This window comes from Vipera ursinii (assembly GCF_947247035.1).
Source record: "Vipera ursinii genome assembly, chromosome: 1".
Taxonomy (NCBI): domain Eukaryota; kingdom Metazoa; phylum Chordata; class Lepidosauria; order Squamata; family Viperidae; genus Vipera; species Vipera ursinii.
In genome coordinates this window covers 285728719-285751170 of record NC_139512.1, presented here as the reverse complement: position 1 = coordinate 285751170, position 22452 = coordinate 285728719, and the positions used below count along the sequence as shown (strand labels likewise).

General features: G+C 35.6%; 1 protein-coding gene across 1 annotated transcript in view; it reads left to right on the top strand.

Moving 5' to 3' along the window:
• TARBP1 (tRNA guanosine 2 -O-methyltransferase TARBP1) overlaps nt 1-22452 on the top strand; it is a 32500-nt gene that overhangs the window by 3659 nt on the left and 6389 nt on the right. Inside the window, exons 3-24 of the mRNA XM_083352098.1 lie at nt 462-531; nt 2214-2362; nt 2969-3021; nt 4275-4372; nt 5355-5490; nt 5579-5675; nt 7577-7666; nt 8017-8152; nt 8631-8727; nt 9134-9309; nt 10349-10446; nt 11083-11244; nt 12425-12615; nt 12948-13200; nt 13289-13477; nt 15333-15532; nt 15771-15842; nt 17013-17133; nt 18898-19008; nt 20481-20630; nt 20873-20959; nt 21901-22097. Coding sequence (XP_083208224.1) covers nt 462-531; nt 2214-2362; nt 2969-3021; nt 4275-4372; nt 5355-5490; nt 5579-5675; nt 7577-7666; nt 8017-8152; nt 8631-8727; nt 9134-9309; nt 10349-10446; nt 11083-11244; nt 12425-12615; nt 12948-13200; nt 13289-13477; nt 15333-15532; nt 15771-15842; nt 17013-17133; nt 18898-19008; nt 20481-20630; nt 20873-20959; nt 21901-22097 — 2933 coding nt within the window. The remainder of the gene's footprint in view (nt 1-461; nt 532-2213; nt 2363-2968; nt 3022-4274; nt 4373-5354; nt 5491-5578; nt 5676-7576; nt 7667-8016; nt 8153-8630; nt 8728-9133; nt 9310-10348; nt 10447-11082; nt 11245-12424; nt 12616-12947; nt 13201-13288; nt 13478-15332; nt 15533-15770; nt 15843-17012; nt 17134-18897; nt 19009-20480; nt 20631-20872; nt 20960-21900; nt 22098-22452) is intronic.

The window sequence follows — 22452 nt, the reverse complement described above, 5'->3', positions numbered from 1 at the left end:
AGCATTGGTTTTGCTATTATAAACAAAATTTATTTACCTATTTACCAAATTTACATGTGAGGGTTTGATATAGTTATATGATACAAAAATAGATGAAGACAGGAATAGAGATGTCAGAATTATTTTATTGCTGAATTGATACATTAACATTTATAGAAGTTATTGCTTTACCTTCAGAGAGCATGGATAGAAATTGAAAATAGAGGGAATGATTCGATCTTAGTAATTACATATTTTTTAAAAATACATTGAAGGGACTTAAAAGCAGAATAACTTAAAAGGTAAAGTTCATAAAGGAAATCCTATGTGTGAATTACACTGTATATTTATGCTAAAATGTTCATGGTCCCCATCACTTACTGTTATGCAGATCTTAGAGATCAATATCTAGCTCTTATCTATGATTATACTTTTTATTAATAAAACATGTTAATACAGTAATTTCTGTGTTCCAATTTCAGATACATGTTATAAAGCCAGTTTTGCCAAAGTTGAATAGCTTGTATGAACTTGCAGTATCAGAAGAAATAGGTAAGGTTTTTTGGGGGGTAAGGTAAGTCCTGTTAATGTTGTTCAGTATCACCAAGTAAGTTTTTGAATTTATTTTCAGTTTTGCAAAAAAGTGATTGATTATTCACGTACTTTAGAAATATTTTTAGCCTTTGTAGTTGGTAACAAACATAAAATGAAGTTAGTTCATCTTGGTATTCCCCTATCACAGATTACATTGTTGGTTGAGTGAAATGTAAAATCATCATCTTAATTAATTTGATATATGTCCCATCTTTCTATCCACAAGGCAATCATTCTGTGTATAGAATATTTATTTTTATTTTTATTTTTTTAAAATTCCATTTATATCCCGCCCTTCTCCGAAGACTCAGGGCGGCTTACAAGCTTAGCAGTAGCAGTAGCTTAGCAATATATAAAACATTTGGTTCACAATTAAGTGGTCTGGCCCTCAGATCCATGCTATGTTCTGGGATGGCAAAGAAAGAACCATTCTTGTTTTTTCTTTTGCTTACCTATTCTGCAAAATAGCTTTACTGCTCATGAGCACCACCTTAAAGAAATTTAAGCATAGGATTTGGTATTGGGTTAAAGCAAACTAGTGTGGACCTAGAGGCATTAGAGTCTTGGGGCAGGAATTGTCTCAAGGGCTGCTCAGAGATTTTGCTGCTTGGATTTCTGCTTTCTAATTTAGCATTTTTGCCAGTTCACCTAGTCTGATTGCAATTGGACCTTGGACCATCTCAGTACTTTCATATTATTTAGGACTTCAGTATCATTCAGAGACATCACTTATCTGAGACAGTCTTTTTAACCCATTCTCTATTCTTACGTTGATATTGGAGGCCAATCCAGAATCAATAAGAAAAGGATCTGCTCATGATCTTGATCCTTCACTGATCATGATCTCACTCCTTCACTGTCATGGCAACAGCTGTACCCAAACAGAATATTAGTTTCAGAATGTGCCTTGCTGCACATCTGAAGCCAAAAATTCTCAACAGCTTCCAACTAAGCAATCCTTGACCATTTTGCAACTTATAGCAACTTGTGACATCTGCCAATCATCACTGAGTTGAGATAGATGGATAAATAGATAGACAGTCCTCAGTAGTCCTATACTGGTAGAATAACGATTAGATGATCAGATGATGTTATAAGTCACTTTTGCCTCTTTAGTTAAATCCTGCAGAATAAAAATGTTTAGGTTGTCCAATGCCCGCCCCAAGATTTCCTCGGCTACCCTAGGAAAGAGGACAGTTAGCTAGGGAGGTGAGTCTATACTGTCTACCCTAATGTGACTCTTGAACTCTACATTCAATTACATTGCATCCAGAAGTTTTACTTAGTGATAACTGCTACATTACATTGATAGATATTAATCTCTCAGTTGCTTTCTAGACCCAATTAAAGGCATTCATCTTTTATCTTTAAAGTTTTGATTAGTTTAAGTTTTGACTATCCAAGTAACTGCTTGTCTTGTGTAAACCAACTACATTATTACAGTTGACAGAAGAGATCCTTTTCCAGCCATCCCCATTTTTAATATCGTTTTTCTTTGTAGATTGTTTTCATTGTGATGTTTCTTATAATTGCTATAACTATATAAAATAATCAGCTCTTACAAACTAAATTATTTGTGTGGACATGCAAGCAAGGGAAATAGCTTATGCTAAGTGGAAAGATTTTTTTTTCCACAACAGGTTGTTGGACGTTCCATCCTTCGTGGCATATGTGCATTTACAAAAGAATGTTTGAGAGTGAAAACAAGACATTGGCAAAGGAAAGTGTCATTCACTTTCTTGAAATCTGGCAAAGAAAATGTCTTCCGTCATCACAAGGATTTTCAGAGGTAAGGTTTACTGCTCATCCATATAAGATATTTTTATTAATCCTCTAAAGCAGGGATACCCAGCCCTTGGGCCGTGGCCCCGTCCTGGCCTGTGTCCTGTTGGGAACCAGGGTGCCCAAGCAATGGGCGGGCAAGCGCGCGCATGCACATCCACTTCCACAAGCAGTGGGCAAACGTCTGTGCGCAAAGCTCCATTTGTGTGAGTGGGGTGCGCCCATGTGCCTGCTGCTTGCACAAATGAAGCTGTGCACGCATGCTCAGTCATCTCTCATGCAGAGCCATACTTTCTCCCTACTGCTGACGCTCCTGGTCCACAAAGCTGGAAAGGTTGGGGACCGCTGCTGTAAGGAAGGCCTAGCTAGCTGTTGCCACTATCCCCCTGGGAGGAAATGTTTTAAGTCTTTTTAATATAGCCGCTTCATAATTCCTTATTTTTCAACAGTTGAAGCTAGTGTTCCTATATAATCTTACCTGAAGGTTTCAATTGTTCCCTGATTAACTGTGTTATTATGTCTATATCTAAAAAGATATTTACTGTAGAACAAATAAAATGCCATTAATGTCTGTTTTATTTCTTTTAATGAAAATCTAATTTCTTTCGTTTAGTTCATTATTGGCCCTTTAATGGATGCTCTTTCAGAAAGTTCTCTTTATAGCAGGTAAATACATAAGTTTAATGAAAAACTCAGTAAGAGAATTTTTGCAGATGTTGAAAGATAAAGTTTTTTTTTTGTTTCAGCTTTTATTGCACTTTGGGGAAGAACTGTATATTTGTCCCTATCTTTAATAGCAGTTGAACTATAGTCAGAATAGGGAAGAATAGGGAGGAGAAAAAATAAGTTACATTAATATTTGATAGACCTACATTTAAGACAGGGAGAAAAGAAGTAAGAGAAACTCCAGAAAATAGCTCTCTTGGATGCCACTATTGCGAGTTAATTCATTATATAGTGCAGAAATAGCCACATCTATCTTTTCTAAGAAGTCAAGGGCCATACTGGATGCAAATGATGTAAAATGGTTAGGCTTATGCCATGCAGATTGAAAGGGGCTGGATTTCTGTTTTTCTCTCCCTCTCTCTTTGAGGGTCTTCTTTTTAAAACAATGCTATCCTCATTTCCTTCTCAACATATTTAATAATTGTGATCGGAAGGGGCTCCAAGGCTGTCAAAAAAAAAGTGAATCAGGAAGTGAGTTTGTTTATTCATAAAATGGTGGTCTGTTCTTTGAGTATAGCTTGCTTTTGGAATGTTATCTGATCTAAATTGTACTTTTTTGTTGTTGTTTCAGTCAAGAGGGGTATCCAGGTATCATTGGGTGCAAAGAGAACTTTATGAAAGCTACTGTTATTGCCTGTTGTTACCCCGACAGCCTCCTGCACATCCTCTCTTATGGGTGGGGGAATCTTCCTGATTTAGTTAGATGTAATTGAGAGAAACAAGGGACGCGGTGGCTCAGTGGGTTAGGACGCTGAGCTTGTCGATCAGAAGGTCGGCAGTTTGGCGGGTCGAATCCCGAGTGCCGCGTAACAGAGTGAGCGCCTGTTACTCGTCCCAGCTTCTGCCAACCTAGCAGTTCGAAAGCACGTAAAAATGCAAGTAGAAAAATAGGGACCACTACGGTGGGAAGGTAACAGCGTTCCGTGCGCCTTTGGCGTCTAGTCATGCCGGCCACATGACCACAGAGACGTCCTGGCTCTTCGGCTTTGAAACGGAGATGAGCACCAGCCCCTAGAGACGGAAACGACTCGCACGCATGTGCGGGGGAACCTTTACCTTTTACCTTTAATTGAGAGAAAGAAGAGTGTCTCTTCCATAGGCAGCTTTTATGAATGGGAACTCCACTCAGGAAAATTAAATTGTAGCCTTGGCACTGAATTTATTTAAATTATCTTTTTCATTTAACTTTACAGGGTATCAGGCCAGATTATGGGCACTTGTCCACCACTAGGAATAATTCTGCAGAATTTCATGGCAACTTACTTCATAAGCCTTCCAGAAAATGAAAAAAGTACGTGTAGTTAATGGCGTTATTTTGGAATAGCATAAATGTCAGTTCTCTGCTTCTGGATAACTTATTATTACCTGCTGCTTTTACTTTTATTTTTGACACAGGCAGATATCAATTGATGATGATGATGATGAAGACATGGGGATTGGTGTTTGTGCAGGGCTTGTCTAGTGATATCACTAGGTTTCTGAGGTTGGCACAGACTCATAATGCAGAAGATTTTATTGGCATGTACCAAAAATGGCAATAGTGGTGCAGTGGCCTTCTGAAAAAGGGAAATTAACCCCAAATCACTTGCTAAATATCATGAATGTGGTTACTGGGTTAAAGTGTTTCCTTTTTTCCATTATAATGGAGCTCAGAATCGGGGGATGATAGTGAAAGTGCACAAGTGATATTAAACATTCATAAAATTGGAACAAATAAAACAGCATACTGTGTCTAGTCTTGCCCTATCTTATTTTACAACATTCTCATTCTCAGTTATCCTGTAAATTCATCACCCAGGTCAAAAAAAAAATCTGTCTCTTGGGCTAAAATTAGAAGACATTCTATAGATCTGAAGATTATAATCTAAACTGTGATGGAGAGAATATATTTATTCCCATCTATGTTGGAAATTAGCTTTATTTTTTTATTATACGTCATTTTTACAAAGAATGAAATATAAAAAAAATGGAGAGAAAAACAAGAAGGGACATATTGCAAAGGATGAAGGGAAAAGGGAAAAATAAAAAAGCTTTCTACTTTATTTGATACAGTTACAAATATAACATATATTATTAACCTTTTGATCTGAAGTTAATTATTATATAGTACTTCTACAATCATAAACACATCCAACTGTCAAATCCCAAAATTAATACAGCATTTCTTTTCGGTCTCAGAACAAAAACTCCATAAGTGGTTTCCGTGTAGAACCAAAGCTAGACAAACCTCTATTTTCAATATGGGAATAATGCTGTTTTTTTTCTTTCTAAAGGTGGCTTTTTGTTAAAATTTATTCAGAAGATGAGCAGTAGGCACTGGTGCGCCGTTCCTGTTTTGTTTCTCTCCATGGCGTTGGCACATATACCACAGTGTGGAGCACTGGATAGCAAAGGGCTCCTTGCATTAAGGTGATGTGCTGCATTTTGTTTCTGTGAATTTTCCGTATACTCAGTTCATTGTTTGACTTTTCAAAGCACGCATTTGGTCCGTTTACAGAAACGTTCTTCAGTGTACTATGATCACACATCAGATTCTTCTACGAGGAGCTGCGCAGTGCTTTCTTCTTAAAGCAGCTATGCACTTAACAGATACAGTAAGTATTATATTTTTAAACAAATGGTTGCTTTAATATGTTGTTGTTGTTGTTGTTGTTAGCTGCGAAGTCGTGTCCGACCCATCGCGACCCTATGGACAACATTCCTCCAGGCCTTCCTGTCCTCTACCATCTTCTGGAATCCATTTAAGCTCACTCCTACTGCTTCAGTGACTCCATCCAGCCACCTCATTCTCTGTCGTCCCCTTCTTCTATTGCCCTCGATCTTTCCCAGCATGAGGCTCTTCTCCAGTGAGTCCTTCCTTCTCATTAGGTGGCCAAAGTATTTGAGTTTTAGCTTCAGGATCTGGCCTTCTAAAGAGCAGTCAGGATTGATCTCCTCTAGGACTGACCGGTTTGATCGCCTTGCAGTCCAAGGGACTCACAGGAGTCTTCTCCAGCACCATAGTTCAAAGGCCTCAATTCTTTGGTGCTCAGCCTTTCCTATGCTCCAACTTTCACTGCTTTAATATACGGAAGGAAAAAAAGCAAAAATTGTCCAGCATATTACACTGTAATATGTATAAAAATAGTTTAAAAACAGAGTATTAAATGTTGGCTGTATAGAATAATCATCATCGTTTTTTGTAGTAAGTATTCCAATCCTGATAGGGGTTGGTTTTTTGGGTTGGTTTTTTATTTTTTATTTTAGGAAAGGCAGTTTGTCACATACACTTAATTGTTTTCTAGTGCTTCCATAGATAAAGGTTTTTCCTTTCAAAATGCAACAGTCCCAGTTAGTTTGATTTCTTCTTGAAAATCCAAACTGAAATATTTCTCCGATTTAATTTTCAATTTTTTTTAGAAAAAAACAACTCAGCTTTTATGTGTGTATTTATCTTGCATTAAAATGAATAACTGCATCATTACATTATTATGTCTAAGGTATGATATTGGAAGTTACCAAGGAACTCTGCAGTTCAGTTTGCTCTCCCTGGTATAAAATATGTCAGGAATTCAGTTGGTCATTAATTCAAATTTATATACACCATAAATGCATCAGAATTAAATGGTTTTGGGCTCAAGAAAGATAATCTGATTGCTGTTTTATTAATTTTGTTGTTTTTGAAAATAATTGCTATTTGCTCTTCTATTTGATCATGTAATGAAGAATTGTGCTCCAAAATGTACTAGCAGTTTGCATGTTGAAATTTAATAGCAACAGCACTTAGACTTATATACCGCTTCACAGTGCTTTACAGCTCTCTCTAAGTGGTTTACAGAGTCAGCGTATTGCCTCTAATGATAGAAAATATGCTTGTGTGTATTTCCTCTTTGAAAGTGGCCATGGAGATTAAGTTAGTGCTTGAACAATTTTGTCTGAAACTTGTGCATCAAATATAGTTCTAATAGTCTAATATATGCCTGGGTTCCACTTCATTTCATATAAACAAAAGAAATAGCAAATGGACAAGTGAAACAAAACACTTTCTTCAGCAACAAAAGGAGAGAACATTTTAAGAGAGACACAGTGTGTTTATGTTGGTTTTTGCAACAGCAGACGTGTAAACATTTCTGTTAATTTACAAAGAATGATATGATATTATGATGATATGAACATATGATATTGGGTTTTGCAGAAAAATGTGGTACAAGAAGCCACATAAATTATTTATAAATTTAAGTTGGAATGCCTTTTTAAAAAGATAAAAACTAATTTTAATTCATTAAAAGCTCATTACTAAGTAAGGCTTTGCTAAAACATTGTGTTGTCAAACTTGGTTAAAATTTGTATTTTTTGAAGAAAAATATGGAAATGCCGGAATATAAAGAAGGCAATGCTACATAATTAAAAGAAAGGAAATGTGTAATATGGAAGTATTCTATCTTTTAAAATAATACTTGGCACAATATTTATATTCCCGTATTGTAATAAATTCTAATTACATTTGTTTCTTTAGCAAAAAGTATCACTCTCGGATATTTCAAACTTCATTACGTATCTAAAACCAGAGGAATCACTAGGAAGAGGAACTGCTTTGTGGAGAATGGTGAGAAAAATGAAATCCTCAGTTATGTAACTGAGTAATAATTGTTTGCCATGATTATTGCTAATCTCATTATGAAGGATTATATGACATCAGCACTCTGATCAGAAGTCCAGATGCATAGTACGTTTCCCCCCCCCCCATGTTTTTCTTACAACTTGTCCAGGGATGTACCCATGAGGCTAGGTTTATAATGTAAAATTTCAAATTTAAGAGTTGTTGAATTCAGGTTAAACCAGCATTTCTGCCCAAGCCAGCTGTCATGTCTGTGAATTAACATTATTCTTCCCTCTACTTGTTTATAGAAAAATAATATGAGAGATACAAAAGGTGTTTAATTTTGTTTTGCTCAGCTCTGTGATTGGCTGCACATAAATGACAAGTACTTTCAAAAGACTTTAAACTGTGAAGTCCCACAAGATAAAACAGCATTAAGTGTTTATGTGCAACTTCTTGTGGAGGACTACCTGAAAACACCTCTTGGCAGTTGTAAGTATTGTGTAATAATACTGTTAAAGTAGGGACACATTTACAAAACAGTTGATTCCTAGTGTAGAATGCATTCATGTTAGACTTATTATAAATTTTTGAAAAAGCTATTTTATATAAGAGAAAAAGAAACATACGTACATACCTGCTTAGTAAGTAATTAAGAGAACTCAAAAGAGCAACCAATTTCACAGCCAGTGTGCTAAGACATATTCAGTGTCTCATCTTGGGGGAAAAAATCATTAAATTTGAATATTAAATTTCATGTTTACAAAACTAAAATTAAAATAGAAATTTCTTGTACTTTCTCAATATCAATGTATGTAATATTTTTAAAAAAGTATTTCAAACTATATCCAACAGCCTTTATTTGAGCTGAACTGATAATCATTGTCACAAAATTGTACACTTTAAAATATGTTTGTACCTGCAGACCATACTTTTCATATTCAAAATATCATGGTTTTATTTTTCACAGCAGCAGAATATTGTCTTCCGGACTGGTTTGATGCTAAACGGGTGGCTACAATGATTCTTCTAGCTGCAGATGTGGAAGAGATAAGGCACACATATAAGTAAGTATAAGATTATTCCATTAGATACAAAAATGGCTAACAAGGACCAATCTCAAGTCAGAATGAAGGGAAGCTTTCTAACTTATTAATATATTTGTTTTCTTGGGCAGTATTTAAGGATTCTGATAATTGATTGTAACATATTCTTAAAATAATCTGATTTAAATGTTCAGTCTGTCTCTTTTTTCCATTCTTTTTACAAATGATGCCCCTGACTCAGAATTGAAATATGCCAAAACTAGTGTCTTCTATTGTTGATACCTCTCAAGATCACAAAATTTAGATTGTGGTGATTTCTCCTACCTGTTGCTGTTTGGAAGGTGTAGGTGTGATATCAGTGCTATGTGATACCTTCTGTTTTAGAAAGTGGTGCAGCATAAGTCCTTTTATTGTTTATTTTGTATAGAGACAATAGCAGCACCGAACGGATTGGCCTGAAGTCTCTCTTAAATCCTCTGCTGGACGTATTGCTGAAACTTGGCACTAATCCCTACATCTCATCACTGAAAGTTGATAAAAGCCTACAGTTATTACTGAAGATAATGCAGACTTGTTCAATCAAAACTTCTAGACCAGAAGTTGGTTAGTGGTACCTTCAGTATGTTAACTTTATTATTCTTGATCCTCTAATTAGAATAACAACATAAAGTCCATGAAGATTACTTCACCTTATTTGGGTAGATAGGCACACTGAAAATGTTGGTCACGTAACCTGGATTCCATCATGTTAGTAACAAAGATGAAGTCACGCGATCACTTTTTTAGTGATCTGACTAGCCATTTCAAAGACATTCCAGGACCATAAGACGTGTGAGCCTTAACATGCAAAAGTTTTTGAACCTACAATTTTCTGTTCGTACAGAAAGGCAAACTCTTGAGGGCCAAATTTATGACGTTCCAAAGTGCTAGATCATTTAGTCGTCTCTTTCAGGATCAGCCTCTCTCCTCTAAGTAACTCCTCATTCTCACCCATCAGGGCAAACCAATTTTCTCTTTACTTTTCCTCTTCCTTGCTGTTTTTTTTTTACAACATTCATTCATTCATTCATTCATTCATTCATTCATTCATTCTTTGTACACCTCATTCTAGGCTCAAACACTTCCCTCTCATCCTGGGGTTCTGCCATTACCATCCTATCTTCTGGTGTCTCTGGAGATTCTTAGCCATCTAGGTCCCAAAGATGCTTTTCCAAAAGAAGGATGAGAGGGAAGAATCTGAGCCCACTTCTCAGACAAGCATTTCATAAAGCTGTTTTGGCCACTCTGAATTATCACAACTGTTAAACTAAGTAAGAATAAAAAGATGTTTTAAAAATTTATTTAATGATTTAAAGTTCTAGATTCTCTTCTGATTGGGAGGAGCATTATTCTTAGATCTGCTCTGTGTAGAGGGAGGGCAGGTTAGAAGGCTCAGAGAAGGACAAAGGAATTCTCTTTTCTAGTTTTTATTTATTATAAAAATGGCAAAAGAAAAGAACGTTCATTTTAGTTTCTGCTTACCTAATTGTATAATGTGTTTTGCACGTGTTTCAGTGGTAAAATAGTCCAAATCCAATTACTATTTTTGCTTTAGAAGCAAAAATGTACTCAAAATGTTTTAATGTAATCGTTCTTTATATAGATGAAATAATAGTATTTCTGCAGAAGTCAATTATGCTCGCCACTGAAAGTATTTTGGATCTTCTCCTCAGAAAACTCACTGCAAATGAACTAAATATTGTAAGTATTTAGTGCAGAAACCAGTCTGGCAAACACCTGTAGTAATTTATATACTGAAATGAACTTATTTAGAATGCTTAAAAAGTCCCCAATCATTTATAGCAGGTAGCAGTTTTAAAATATTTCTAATCTGTAAGATATTACAGTATTACACATCCCAATACAATAATATATATTGATTTATATAATTTGCTCTGGGTGATTAGTTATTGTATGGAAATATTATTGTTATGTAATAATATGTTCAGATGATAATATAAGGAAATTGTTGGTTACATGCAGACTGTTCAAATATATTTCTTGCTTACATATCTGGACATATATCATGAAAAATGAATGCTCTGTTTGTGTCTCATTGCAACTTAGAAAATCCAATAAAATCCAATAAAATACAGACAGGCTTTTCTGTGCCAAAAAGTGCTAATTGTTATACAAAGTGGCAAAATGTTTTGGAAATAGAAAGGCATTACAATATTACAAGATTGTAGCTGCCAATCAGAGTTAGAGAAAAATCTTGTTCTGCATGCATAAATTACTTATTTGGACAATTGTATCAATATATTGTGTCTTAATGTGCACATTTTTTATTTTATTTTTTGTTATCACAAAGATGAGTAATTTATTTTTTCATTTTAGATGTCACATCTGGAACAGTGCAATTTATATTTGCAAGTTTTGTCAGAACTAGTAAGTTTTTATCCAGCCAGTGGATGGAGAAAAGGACCATTTCTCTGCACTTTTGTCTCAACTTTAATAAATACTTCTCTCTACAATCTACAGGAGATACGTGATGACAAGGTATTGTTGAGCTTACTATGGCCTATAGATTAGAATGAACCAAAGCTTGCATCTGTTGGATTTTTCCCTGTTGATGCTGGAGGAAATGCTACCACATCTGCATTATTTATTGGTTTAGCCCCAATGTCAGAGAATAAACCCTAAACAGTATTTGCCAACTGGGGAAAAGTTTGCCACATATAAAAGGGGGCAGGGATTCAACTTAGTAGGCCCATCTCCCTGCCCTTTGATGCCTCTCACCCTTGCAAACATCACTGGTGGAGTCGCATGCAGCCAGTATATTAACTCTCAGAAAGCCCCAGCAACAGCTATTCTTGAATAACACCGTCAGTCAGAATCAGCTAGTTCTTGTACTTAGTATACGTGGTGAATATATTGTCCAAGTAAGCACAGATATTTTCTCAGAATGAAGCTTTATAAAAACGTTATTTGATTTATATATATACTTTATTCTGTTTACAGCATTAAAATGATGTTGAACATAGTTTGCAAGCTAGAATTTTCTAGACTGTTATCACTTTAATGAGAATAAAATGGCAATAAGTTCCAATTTTTAAATACTCTTGTTAAACAGTTGCAGATCAGTAGATGGTTTGGAAGCTTTAAAATAGTGAAAATAATACTGTACTGTAAAACAAGTGATTCTCCTGTGTTTTCACTTGTTGCTTTTGAATTGGCAGGGGAGCAAATCAATTTTTAACATGGCAGTGTTGTGATCATACAAAAAATAAAAAAAAAACATGTTAGTACTGTGAAATAGATAATATTGGCATGCCTAATAAAGTTGAATGGTTATCATGATTTTCTGGTATTTTAAAACTGTGTACAAATGAGTCCAAGCTTGCTTTCCCCCCCCTTGATTGTACGTAACTTGAATTGTTGGAAGAATTGGGATGGATCAAGAAGTGTATTTAGAACAGACCTTTTCAAATCAACATGACTTAAATTAGTCATAATAATTGTTAAAACTGTATATGTTTGGGAAAGACAGATTAGGTTCTCTTCTCTATTCCACTTGCCAGATTAAGAAAGCTGAGTTTAACTTTTTGTTTATTAGAGAGGGAAATGCCCATAATATGTACAAGGTTACCTATCTTCAAATTAGTACATATTTTACAGGTGTTTTTTTTTTAAAAAAAAAAACCAACCACCACCAGACTATTTTGTTTACACCTTCTAGGACATAAAACTTGAAGAACAGATTCAGAAGGTAGTAAGTATGGCAGCATTAAGGGTTGTTTGTGAAATTATGGATCAGAAGCCAGATCTTCAGCTTGGGTTTCTATCAGCTGTTGACTCCCTTAAAACAGCTGTTTTCAGCACCCAACTTAACCGTGTATTAAAGAAGCCTAACAACATGGAACAAAATAGGTACAACCGTTTTTTTCTACTGAAATATTTTACCATTACATTATTGTAAATACAATTTTTAATTTTTACCTTAACCATCAAAATATTCTATAGATGTCTTTATGACTTTCTAATTATTGGTGTACAGCTATCATTCCTTTTAGGGCTTAATTAAAACTTGAGAAAACTTAACGTAAATGTACATTCTTCTGAATATAGGTTTGGCAGGTCGCTCTAATACAGAAATGGCCATTTCTTTTACTTTTAATATATCTTGTTATATATAATAATATATAATAATTTATATATTACTAAAATTGACTCAGCATTGTAATCTGATATTTTTTTTACAGTTCAGTTGAAGAAGCCGCATCTCATGAAGGATGGGGGAAAATTGCAGCACGTTACATACATGATCAGTGGGTTTGTCTTCATTTTGTTCTCAACAATTATCAAAATCTTTCCAAGGACAAACATTTAGAACAATATTTTCACGATGTTCAGAACTACAAAAGAATGTTAGAGTCTGCACTAGAAGCAGTAACGATTCTTCCTTCTGACCATGTTTTGCCAGTTTTTCACTGCATGAAGATATTTGTTTCCAAGGTAATTCCTACAAAACAATGCAGGGCTTTATTGTGTATTTTAAATTTGGTCTTGTCTCGAACTAAGTATGATTTCTGCTTGCCTTCAGCTTATGGAATCTTCTGAGTCTCTATGCATACAAGCTTTTGAAATGTCATGGAAAATAATATTTGCTCTTAGCAACACACAACTGATTTTTTGGCCCAATTTAAAAGCTTTTATTCAACTTGTGTTTGATCCTGAAATTCTTGTTACCACAGCCAAGTTCAAGAGTGAAGCATACTCAAAGATAAAAGAGGTAAAATATTTAAAATTGCTGCTGTTTTGATATTTTTAATTGCTGTGTTCAGATGATGACACTATGTAGACTAAAACTGAAACACGGAAGCATCTTTTTTACTTGTCTTTTCCTGGACTGTGACTCAGGAAGCCTCTGATTCACCAAGAAATGATAAATACCGGTTTCAGATCAAGCCAAGATACTGAACAACAGATGGAAGCTTCCTCATCCCCATTTTCCCAAACATTGAGTGTAATAATTACATTTATTTAATCATAGAATGTAAAACAAGCTATTTTAATGCAAGCAAGCATTGAAACAATAAAATCCAAACTAAAAATATCCGGATATTCCAACAGTAGGAAACAGCTAAAACTGGTTAACTCCAAACTGTAAGAATTTATGGACAACTCACCTTCACTTGGAATAGAAAAAGTGTCTATGAACTGATTATTTATTAATTTTTAATGCTGCTCATCTTACTCTGAAAAGTGACTTTGGGCAGCCGAATTAAGCTTCTTGATTAAAAATTAGCTACATTCATTCCAGTTATGCTGTCTCGATACAGGTAGTCTTTAACTTATAGACACAATTGAAACTGGATTCTTGGTTGCTGGTTGTTAAGCGAGATGCCCATATGACTGCTTCACTCAGTGGCTGCAATCATAGCATTCCTGGTTGCAGTTGATATGAAATCTCCTGTGTTATTAAGTAGAAAGAGCCAAAAGGCTGCTTGCTGAAGATTTCAGTTCCACAGGAGAGGGGCTGCAAGACTGAGCTGAAATCTTCAAAATGAAAATTTCCCCCTCCCCTACCATCCTGTCTGCTTGCAGCCTTCCTTGCTGGCTTTCCAACTGATTTTCTGGGGAAGCCAACAGAGAAGATTGCAGTTTGTATCACATGGTTGTGAGGTGCTTGGCCAACTAGAGTGCCCTGGCCCAGAGACCCTCCTTCTGCCAGAGACCCTCAGATCTGTCCCACTCCTGCCCAGGCCCCCATAGGCACCCTTGACGCGAACGATGTAGAGCTGGCCATGCCCACCCAGTAGGCCATACGCACTCTAGCCATGCCCACCCAGTAGGCCACGCCCACCCTGGCCACACCCACCCGGCCCCCTGAGGGCAACCGCAATGCTGATGCGGCCCTCAATGAAATGTGAGTTTGACACCCCTGTTCTACAACCAGTATAATACTGCCCTGAAATCTCCATTTGAAGTTGCATCACGTTTACATAAAAATATATACTTTAGGAAATGCGTTTAAATATTGAAACAACTTATCTACTATAGATCTCTAATCATTTACTTTGAAATAATTCCTAGTATATTGCTTCCTCAGTTTATGTTTTATATTCTTTAGTGAAAAGGTACTAATCCAAGTTTGACTGAAGTTTACAGTTAATGATTTATGCTGAGAATCTTTATATTTTCCCTCTTGAAAGAGAGAATTCTTCCATGACATCTAGAGAAATTACTTAACATTCTCAAAAAAATTAAGTGTCAGAAGAAAATATACTTCAAATGGCATCAAGTAAAATTCAATTTCTTAAACTGCTATAATAGAACCCAGTTATTACATAACCATTAAAAGAAAGCTTAACAATTTTAAGAAGATAGTAAAATTGTGCTTTTGTGGAAATCATTCAATGTCAGCCAAGCAGATTTCCATTCAAATAATTGGACTTCTCTTCCTTTTTAATTCGTTTCCAGATGTGCACTAGTGGTCACCCAACATCAGGGAGCTAGTTTAGAGGAGGTTTGGATAACTACAAGAAGGAAGGGAAATCCTTCTGTTTGACTATTTCATATCTACATGAAATACAACTTGCATTTTATTTTATTTTACAGTCAATTACATTTTCCTCTCCTCTCAGATTATGTTTCAAATGATTGAACTTTCATCTACAAAGACTGGAATTTTTAATGTTCTGGTAAGCCATTGCTGTCAGTCTTGGCTATTTCCTCCTTCTGGTGAAATAACTACTGTGGAAAATGCCTTTTCAAATGCTGGCAACTACATTGAACTCCTTATTGAGGCTTGCTTGTTTGGAACTATTTTCAGGCGTGATCAAAGGTAAAAACCAGAACAAAATGGAAACCAGACTATGCATGCCTGTTTCTCAATGCCTATTTTTATGCTGTTACACACTCAGCAGACTCCTGCTGTTCTTGGAAATAAAATAGCCTAAGACGTTATATTTGTTTTACTGTGAATTTATGGTGATTGATAGCGTAATCAATAATAAATTATTAAGTTATAATATTTTAATTTCCTTTTTGTGTTCACCTTTTAAATATAAATTAATTTCAAGACTCGTTCAGGAGGTGTACGCTTTTGTTGAAAATCTTGGAGATCAATGTGCAGCAAATGTTGTTACAGAAAGGTCAGTATCACCTTGTTTTATAATAGTTAACATTAATTATATCTACAATATTTTCATAGAGTGCAATTGATGTCCTCCCTTTCCAAGTATTGTTTTGCTCACTTTTAATTTTAATGTGGGGTTCTAATTTATTAAACTTAAGCCCATATTATGTATTGGTGAAAACTGATGTAGCGCTTTCTGTTACTAAGTCCATTTACTGAAAATTCTAAATTCAGATAACTATGGTATGAAAGTGAAATATACTAGGCTGCTAGGAGCTCACCATGAAAAGTGTGAGGCAGTTGTAATGGCTCTCTAGGTTTTTTGAACACTAACTTCAGTATCAAAAAAGCTGCTCAGTCATTTCTATGAATTCAAAGGATTCCTTACAGAACTAAGACTTCACAGGGAAAAAGTAGTAAAAAATCAAAATAGATATGCTGCATTTCTTTGAATTTAGCTAACATAGATTTGATAGGATCAAGATTTTAGATCTTGATTTTATGATTTGGTTAATCATGGATGGAATGCTGAACTAAGCAGATTTTGTTAGTCTTGACCTGCCTGGAAAATATATGGAGATTTATTCATTGGCATCTTTTGTTTCAATCTTAGTATGGAGACAGTCTGTCTTTTTTGTTTTCATAACAATATATAATTAACTGGTATTGAAAATTGTCAGGGTTTAAAAGACTCATAAATACCAGTTATTAACATAAAATGCTTCAAGCTTTTGATTGTAGTACTATGACTATTATAGAGAAAACTACTCTTGCTACTAAACATTTGAATGGGCAACAGTTAGCATTATTTATTTGTATCCTGCCTTTATTATTTTTACAAATCGCTCAGGATGGCGAATATATCCAACACCATCTTCTTCCTATTTTTCCAACATCAACCTTTTGAGGTGGGATGGGCTGAGAGAGTGAAAGAGAGAGCCACCCAACTGGTTTTCATGGCTAAGGCAGAACTTGAACTCACTCCCTCTTTGTAGCCTGGAGCCTCAACCACTAGACCAAACCAGCTCTCCATAATTACATGAGAATGAAGGGAATGCGTTTTCATGATATCTTAGTAAACCATATGTAAGCGTGTATGTGGTTACTGAATAAATTTAAATGTATAAGACTATTTCAGAAAATATAAAAGTTAATTCCGATATATAATTACCATAATATATTACAGTAAGAACAGAGATGACCATTATGTGCGAGTTTGTGCTATCAAATTTATCTGCTTGCTGGATGAATCAAACGGGCAGCACAAGAAATTTATAGGAGATTTTGTCATGAAACTACTTGATAAAGTAAGAATATGCTTATAGTGCTCTCTATGTAAAAACAGTCATACGAACAGGAATGTTATTGAATTGCCATTTCCCTAAGCATCACCTTTCCTTCTGTTTCTTAAAATAGGGGTGAAGAGTGGGCTTTAGGTGGACTGGGGGGGGGGCACATCTCGCCTTTGGTTGTGATCTTTTATTGATTCCTAGCCATTTTGGACAGTTCCTTCTCTTCAGAAAAAAGAATTTGGCTCTGCATGACTGCAGAACTGGGAGAAGGCAAAACCTCTGTAAGATGAGTAGCACCTTGGTTTGGCAGAGAGACAGTAAGGAAAGGCTGCTTGGTGGGGGAGTTGCTTCTCAAATACTACTAGGAGAAGGTCTATCAAGAAAGATGGCTATGGAAACCAGTACTAGAAAGTCTCCCTGTGATTTTTAGCAGCAGGGGAAATTCAGTCCCAGTCTTCTGTGTTCTCCCACTGCTTTCTTAGCCACCCGATGCTCATCGCCATGTCCTGTCATGGGATCTCCTCCTTTGACTCCAACTTGCCAGCCTCAGACTGCCTTTGTTTCATAGTAGGCCAGTTATTCCTCTTTGTAGCTTTTGGTTTTGTAGTATTTAGAGAAGACTCTCACTGTCCCGCTGGATTGCCTCATCTCAGTGTTTCTGGGAGGGATGAGCAAGGATGAGCAAGATTACCAGCAAGATCACTCAATGCATGAAGGTCACCCCAGTCACCTAGTTAGAGCAGGCAGGTACCTTTACCGAGCAGCGGTGATACAGGAAGATGCCATAGGCAGATGATCACATTAGCCAAGTTCATGATGATCAGTTCATATTGGATGGGAGAAGGCAATAGTAAACCATTCCCTGTTTTTTACCAAGAAAACTATATGGCTAGAAAATATAAAATGATTGACAATATAGCGCTGGATGTTAAGTCTTCAGGTCAGATGGCATTGAAGTCCATACAACAAGTTGCCAGGGTTGGGAAACACTGATCTAGAGAACTGCTTTTTTTATGCAGCTAAAGCAGTAAATTATGTTTAGTTTTGCCAGGAAAATAGGTGAAGATAGGAAGCAGGGTAGTGGATCATTTGCTGTCTCTAAAAGCCTGCTATTTATTTTTTTATTTATTATTTATTTATTATTTGGATGTATATACCGCCCATTTTCCGAAGGACTCAGGGCGGTTTACAGGGCAATGAAAACAATATAATATACAAAGTTAAAATAGAATTAAATTAGATAGCCCCGAAAATTAAAATTAAAACTAAAAACCCAAACCCTCAGTCCACAGTGGGAATCTTTTCCTGTAATTCCCGCTTGTTGATCTCATTGGAAAAGAGAATGGGATTATGAGCCCCTAATCTTGCCTTGCTCTGCCTTTAGAGCCTTCCTTGTTGGCTCTTATGAAGGTGGAAAGAACAACACTGGGGTAGCTCTGAGTTTGCGTGCGTGTACTCATGTGTGTGCATGCACACACACAGCCAGTCAGTTTGTGGGTTATTGCATGGTAATTAGTGGTTTATCTGATATGGTTTTTTTTATCCCAAATAATATTTGGTAAAGCAAAGCTTCAGAAAAAGAAGTCACCTCCCATTACATTCCATAGCACGTTTTATATAGTTTGCATGCTGTTTTAATAACATCATAAAACCAAGGACGATTGAATGTTTGTTATTAGCTACTTCAGTCAATTCTTTTTATACAAGAGTACGTGAGATGTTTTATAGCATTTGTTGTTCGACTGAAATTAGAAGTATTCATATTTATATTCTCTGCAGGGTGAATTAATGTCCAAATCAAAAGTCCGCTATTATGTGAACTCCTTACAACATAGAATTGAAAATCGACTATGGCAGACATTGCTAGTTCTGTTTCCAAAACTTGATGAGGTATGGCTCACTTATAACTTGCAGTTATTAAAACAATCTTACCATTTATTCCATGGATATGTACAAGTATTGTATAAGTACTGTTGTGTGATTTCTTCTGAGGATAAATGCACGTTGTGCCTATTGTTTTGTAAATAATTATGTTGCCATCTGAAATTGAGGTCATGGGGTCTTCTAATCAATTTTCTAATCCTACTTGTGGAATTCCTCCTTTCCTCATATTGTACACCGAGGGTGTTCATAATCTGTAACTGTTTTATTGATTTGCATTTATTTGTTAGATTTATATCCCACCTTTCATCTTAAAGCAGTATATATAGCATTCCCTTCTCCAATTTTTCCCTGCAACAACCCTGCAAGATAAATTGGACTGAGAGAGAATGACTAGCACAAAGTCACCCAGTGAGTTTCCATGGCTGAGGGCAGATTATATTCTCTGCTTTCCTCAGCCCTACTCCAACATATAACTATCCCACTGTTTTGGCTCACCCATTTTATTATAAAATTTACTACAGAGGTCTCCAGCCTTTTGAGCACCAGGGACCGGTTCTGCGGAGAAAGGTTTTTCTGTGGACCGGAGGGGGCGTGGTTTCATGTACTGCCTGCATCCTGCGGATGGGGCTTCGCTTGTTTGTGCAGCCCAGTTTCTGGCATGTAGCAGACTGGTGCCAGTCCACAGACCCGGGGTTGAGGACCCCTGATTTACTAGGCCTTTCTATATTTCATTGTGATTTGTCTTCTGATTATTGGCTGGATTATAATATACAATATAGACCTACCTGTTCTATTCAATTCGAAGTTGGCTTCTCATGTATAACAATTTTGCTTAAATAGAGGGAAGGCCAAATACACCTTGCCCAAACTTCAGAGCCTCTGCAAAAATAGCTGCTGGTTTGTAATTTTCGGTAAGATAGAGCCAGAATGATTAAAGGCATGAAAATTAATTATGGTTGACTTTTTGACTTAGCAGTTTGGAATACTGTCTTTTCAATAGAAACAACAAAAAATGTGTGATCCTCTGCTTAGAATGAGAGTGATCTTCTATGGAAAAGAAACTTACATTTAGATTGTATAATTATAGTGGATATAGTGCAAGGTACTGCTAGAAAAATGTCACTTTTTAAATATTTGTGTCATCTAGGGAGAGAAGAAATATATAGAAAAGCAGCTGTGTATGGGGAAATCCGTATTATATGGTAGTTAAGATACTGAGTAGACATAAAGAGTTCCTGGTTGTAGGCGAGCCAACATAGTTCAACATACTTCACATGGCGGTTGTTATGGGAAAATTAGTAGAGGGCAATGCTTGGGACATAATTTTATCTATTTATTTATTTATTTATTTATCACATTTACACAGCTACCCATCTCACATAGTGACTCTAACACCTGAAAGAAAAGCAGGATATCAATTAAATATGATGAAGTCATCTATAAATTATAACTGATTTGATTCCTGATATTTTATTTAGGATCTTTTATCAAGAATCATTGACAGGATTCTTCAAGCTGGACATAATAATAATCAAGCATCAGTAAAGTATTTAATAGAGTGGAATATCATTCTGATTTTACACAAGTTTCCCCATTATCTTGAAAAATTCTGGAATTGCTTTAATTATGTGAGTAACTATAGTCAAATATGAATGAAGTACAAATAAAGAATGGATTATTTTTATAAAAATTGCACCCAAGATTATTAGAAAATATACTCCACTGAGTTAGTATTATTGAAAATATATGCTGTATTAGAATAACGGTAGTTAAGATTCAGTATTAGGAAGAGAAGAATTATTCTTACTGGGCTCAATATATTTTTCCAAATTGAGAAGTAATTGAGAATAATACAGGACTTATTTTTCAGGATGAAGATCAATTTAAAACTAGCATTTGCACATTTTTAGCAGTCCTGTCACATTTTGACATAATCCTCCAGAATAAATCTGAAAAAGTAAGTGTTTTTGCTTGAAATTTAAAAAAAATATTATAGAAAATAAATCCTGTTATCTGCTCTTGGTACAATCCAGATGAGAGTATTACAGTATGTTTATATGAAGTTTTCCTTGAACATCTCTAAACCCATCAAAGATCTGTTTGGTCTCAATATCTAGACTAGTATCCTGTTTCCTTCAGGGCCAAATAACATGGGAAATCTCCCTGTGTGAGTCAGTATGTTTGATAAACAACAATAAGGAGACAGTATAAGGCCATCATAGATAGCACCGGGACAGCCAAATCCTTTATTAATTTGCTTAATTCCATTTAAACCTCTAATTCATTGCCTCTTAAGACATCTGTTATATCTGTGCTGACGTGAACAAATTATTTCCTTTGGCTAATAGAAAATATGATATATATTCAATATGAACCATTTAACCATTTAACCTATGGAACCGCTTGCCGGTTGAGCTCCGGACGGCCCCCGACCTTCGCTCCTTCCGGCGCGATCTAAAAACGTATCTATTTGAGCAGTCTGACCTGGTCTGATGGGTTAGGGTTGGGGTTTTAATATATCTTAACTATTGTTTTAACCTTGGGCATTTATTTAATTCGCTTTTAACTTTTGTATCCTGTTTTTGTATTTATTGCCCTGTACACCACCCTGAGTCCTTCGGGAGAAGGGCGGTATAAAAATGTAATAAATAAATAAATAAATAAATAAACTTTGTTGTGTGAATTGAACATTTAATGGGTTTTTTCTCGCTCCCCCCAGACATCATCATATATCCCAGTACCATAAATACTTAGGATTTTTAAAGAGAGTATTAATGTATTTAATTTTTATGGGACCAATTCATTTAGAATCATGGCAGTTTATGTGAATTTTATTTTTTATATCTTCCTACTTTGCTGGGTAGAGTCAAAGATTAAAGTATGTTTCTCTTTCTCTAGATATCAGCCTTGAAGAAAGCACTAATTGTTGTCCTACAGTGGTGTTTCCATCACAATTTTAGTATTCGGCTTTATGCTTTAATTGCACTTAAAAAAATTTGGGGAATGTGCAAAGAATCACATGTGAATGATTTTGATACTTTAACTTCAGTTATTGAATGTAGTCTAAATCAAGTGGAACTCATGCATGGCACAGGGTTAGTAGTGCACGTTTTATTTAAAGTATGGTTCTTTTTGTTGTCCTGAAATGGTTGAAAGACTATTTAGTTGATTCCTAGATAAGTTCAAGGACCAAATTGGTATTACTTTAATGGTGATCTCTTGTCTCAAACACATCCAAAGAAATTACAGTGCAATCATAAACATGGTTTAGAATTAAGTCCAATAGAGGTCACTGTATCTCAACTCTGAGGAATTATATTTACCTTATATTTATATCTGCCTTTGGATTTGAATTTTTTAGGATGTTTGCAGCCCTTAAATATGTTATTTTTCAACCAGCCTTGTCATGTGATCACCTTTTGCGAGCTTCTGACAAGCAAAATCAATGGA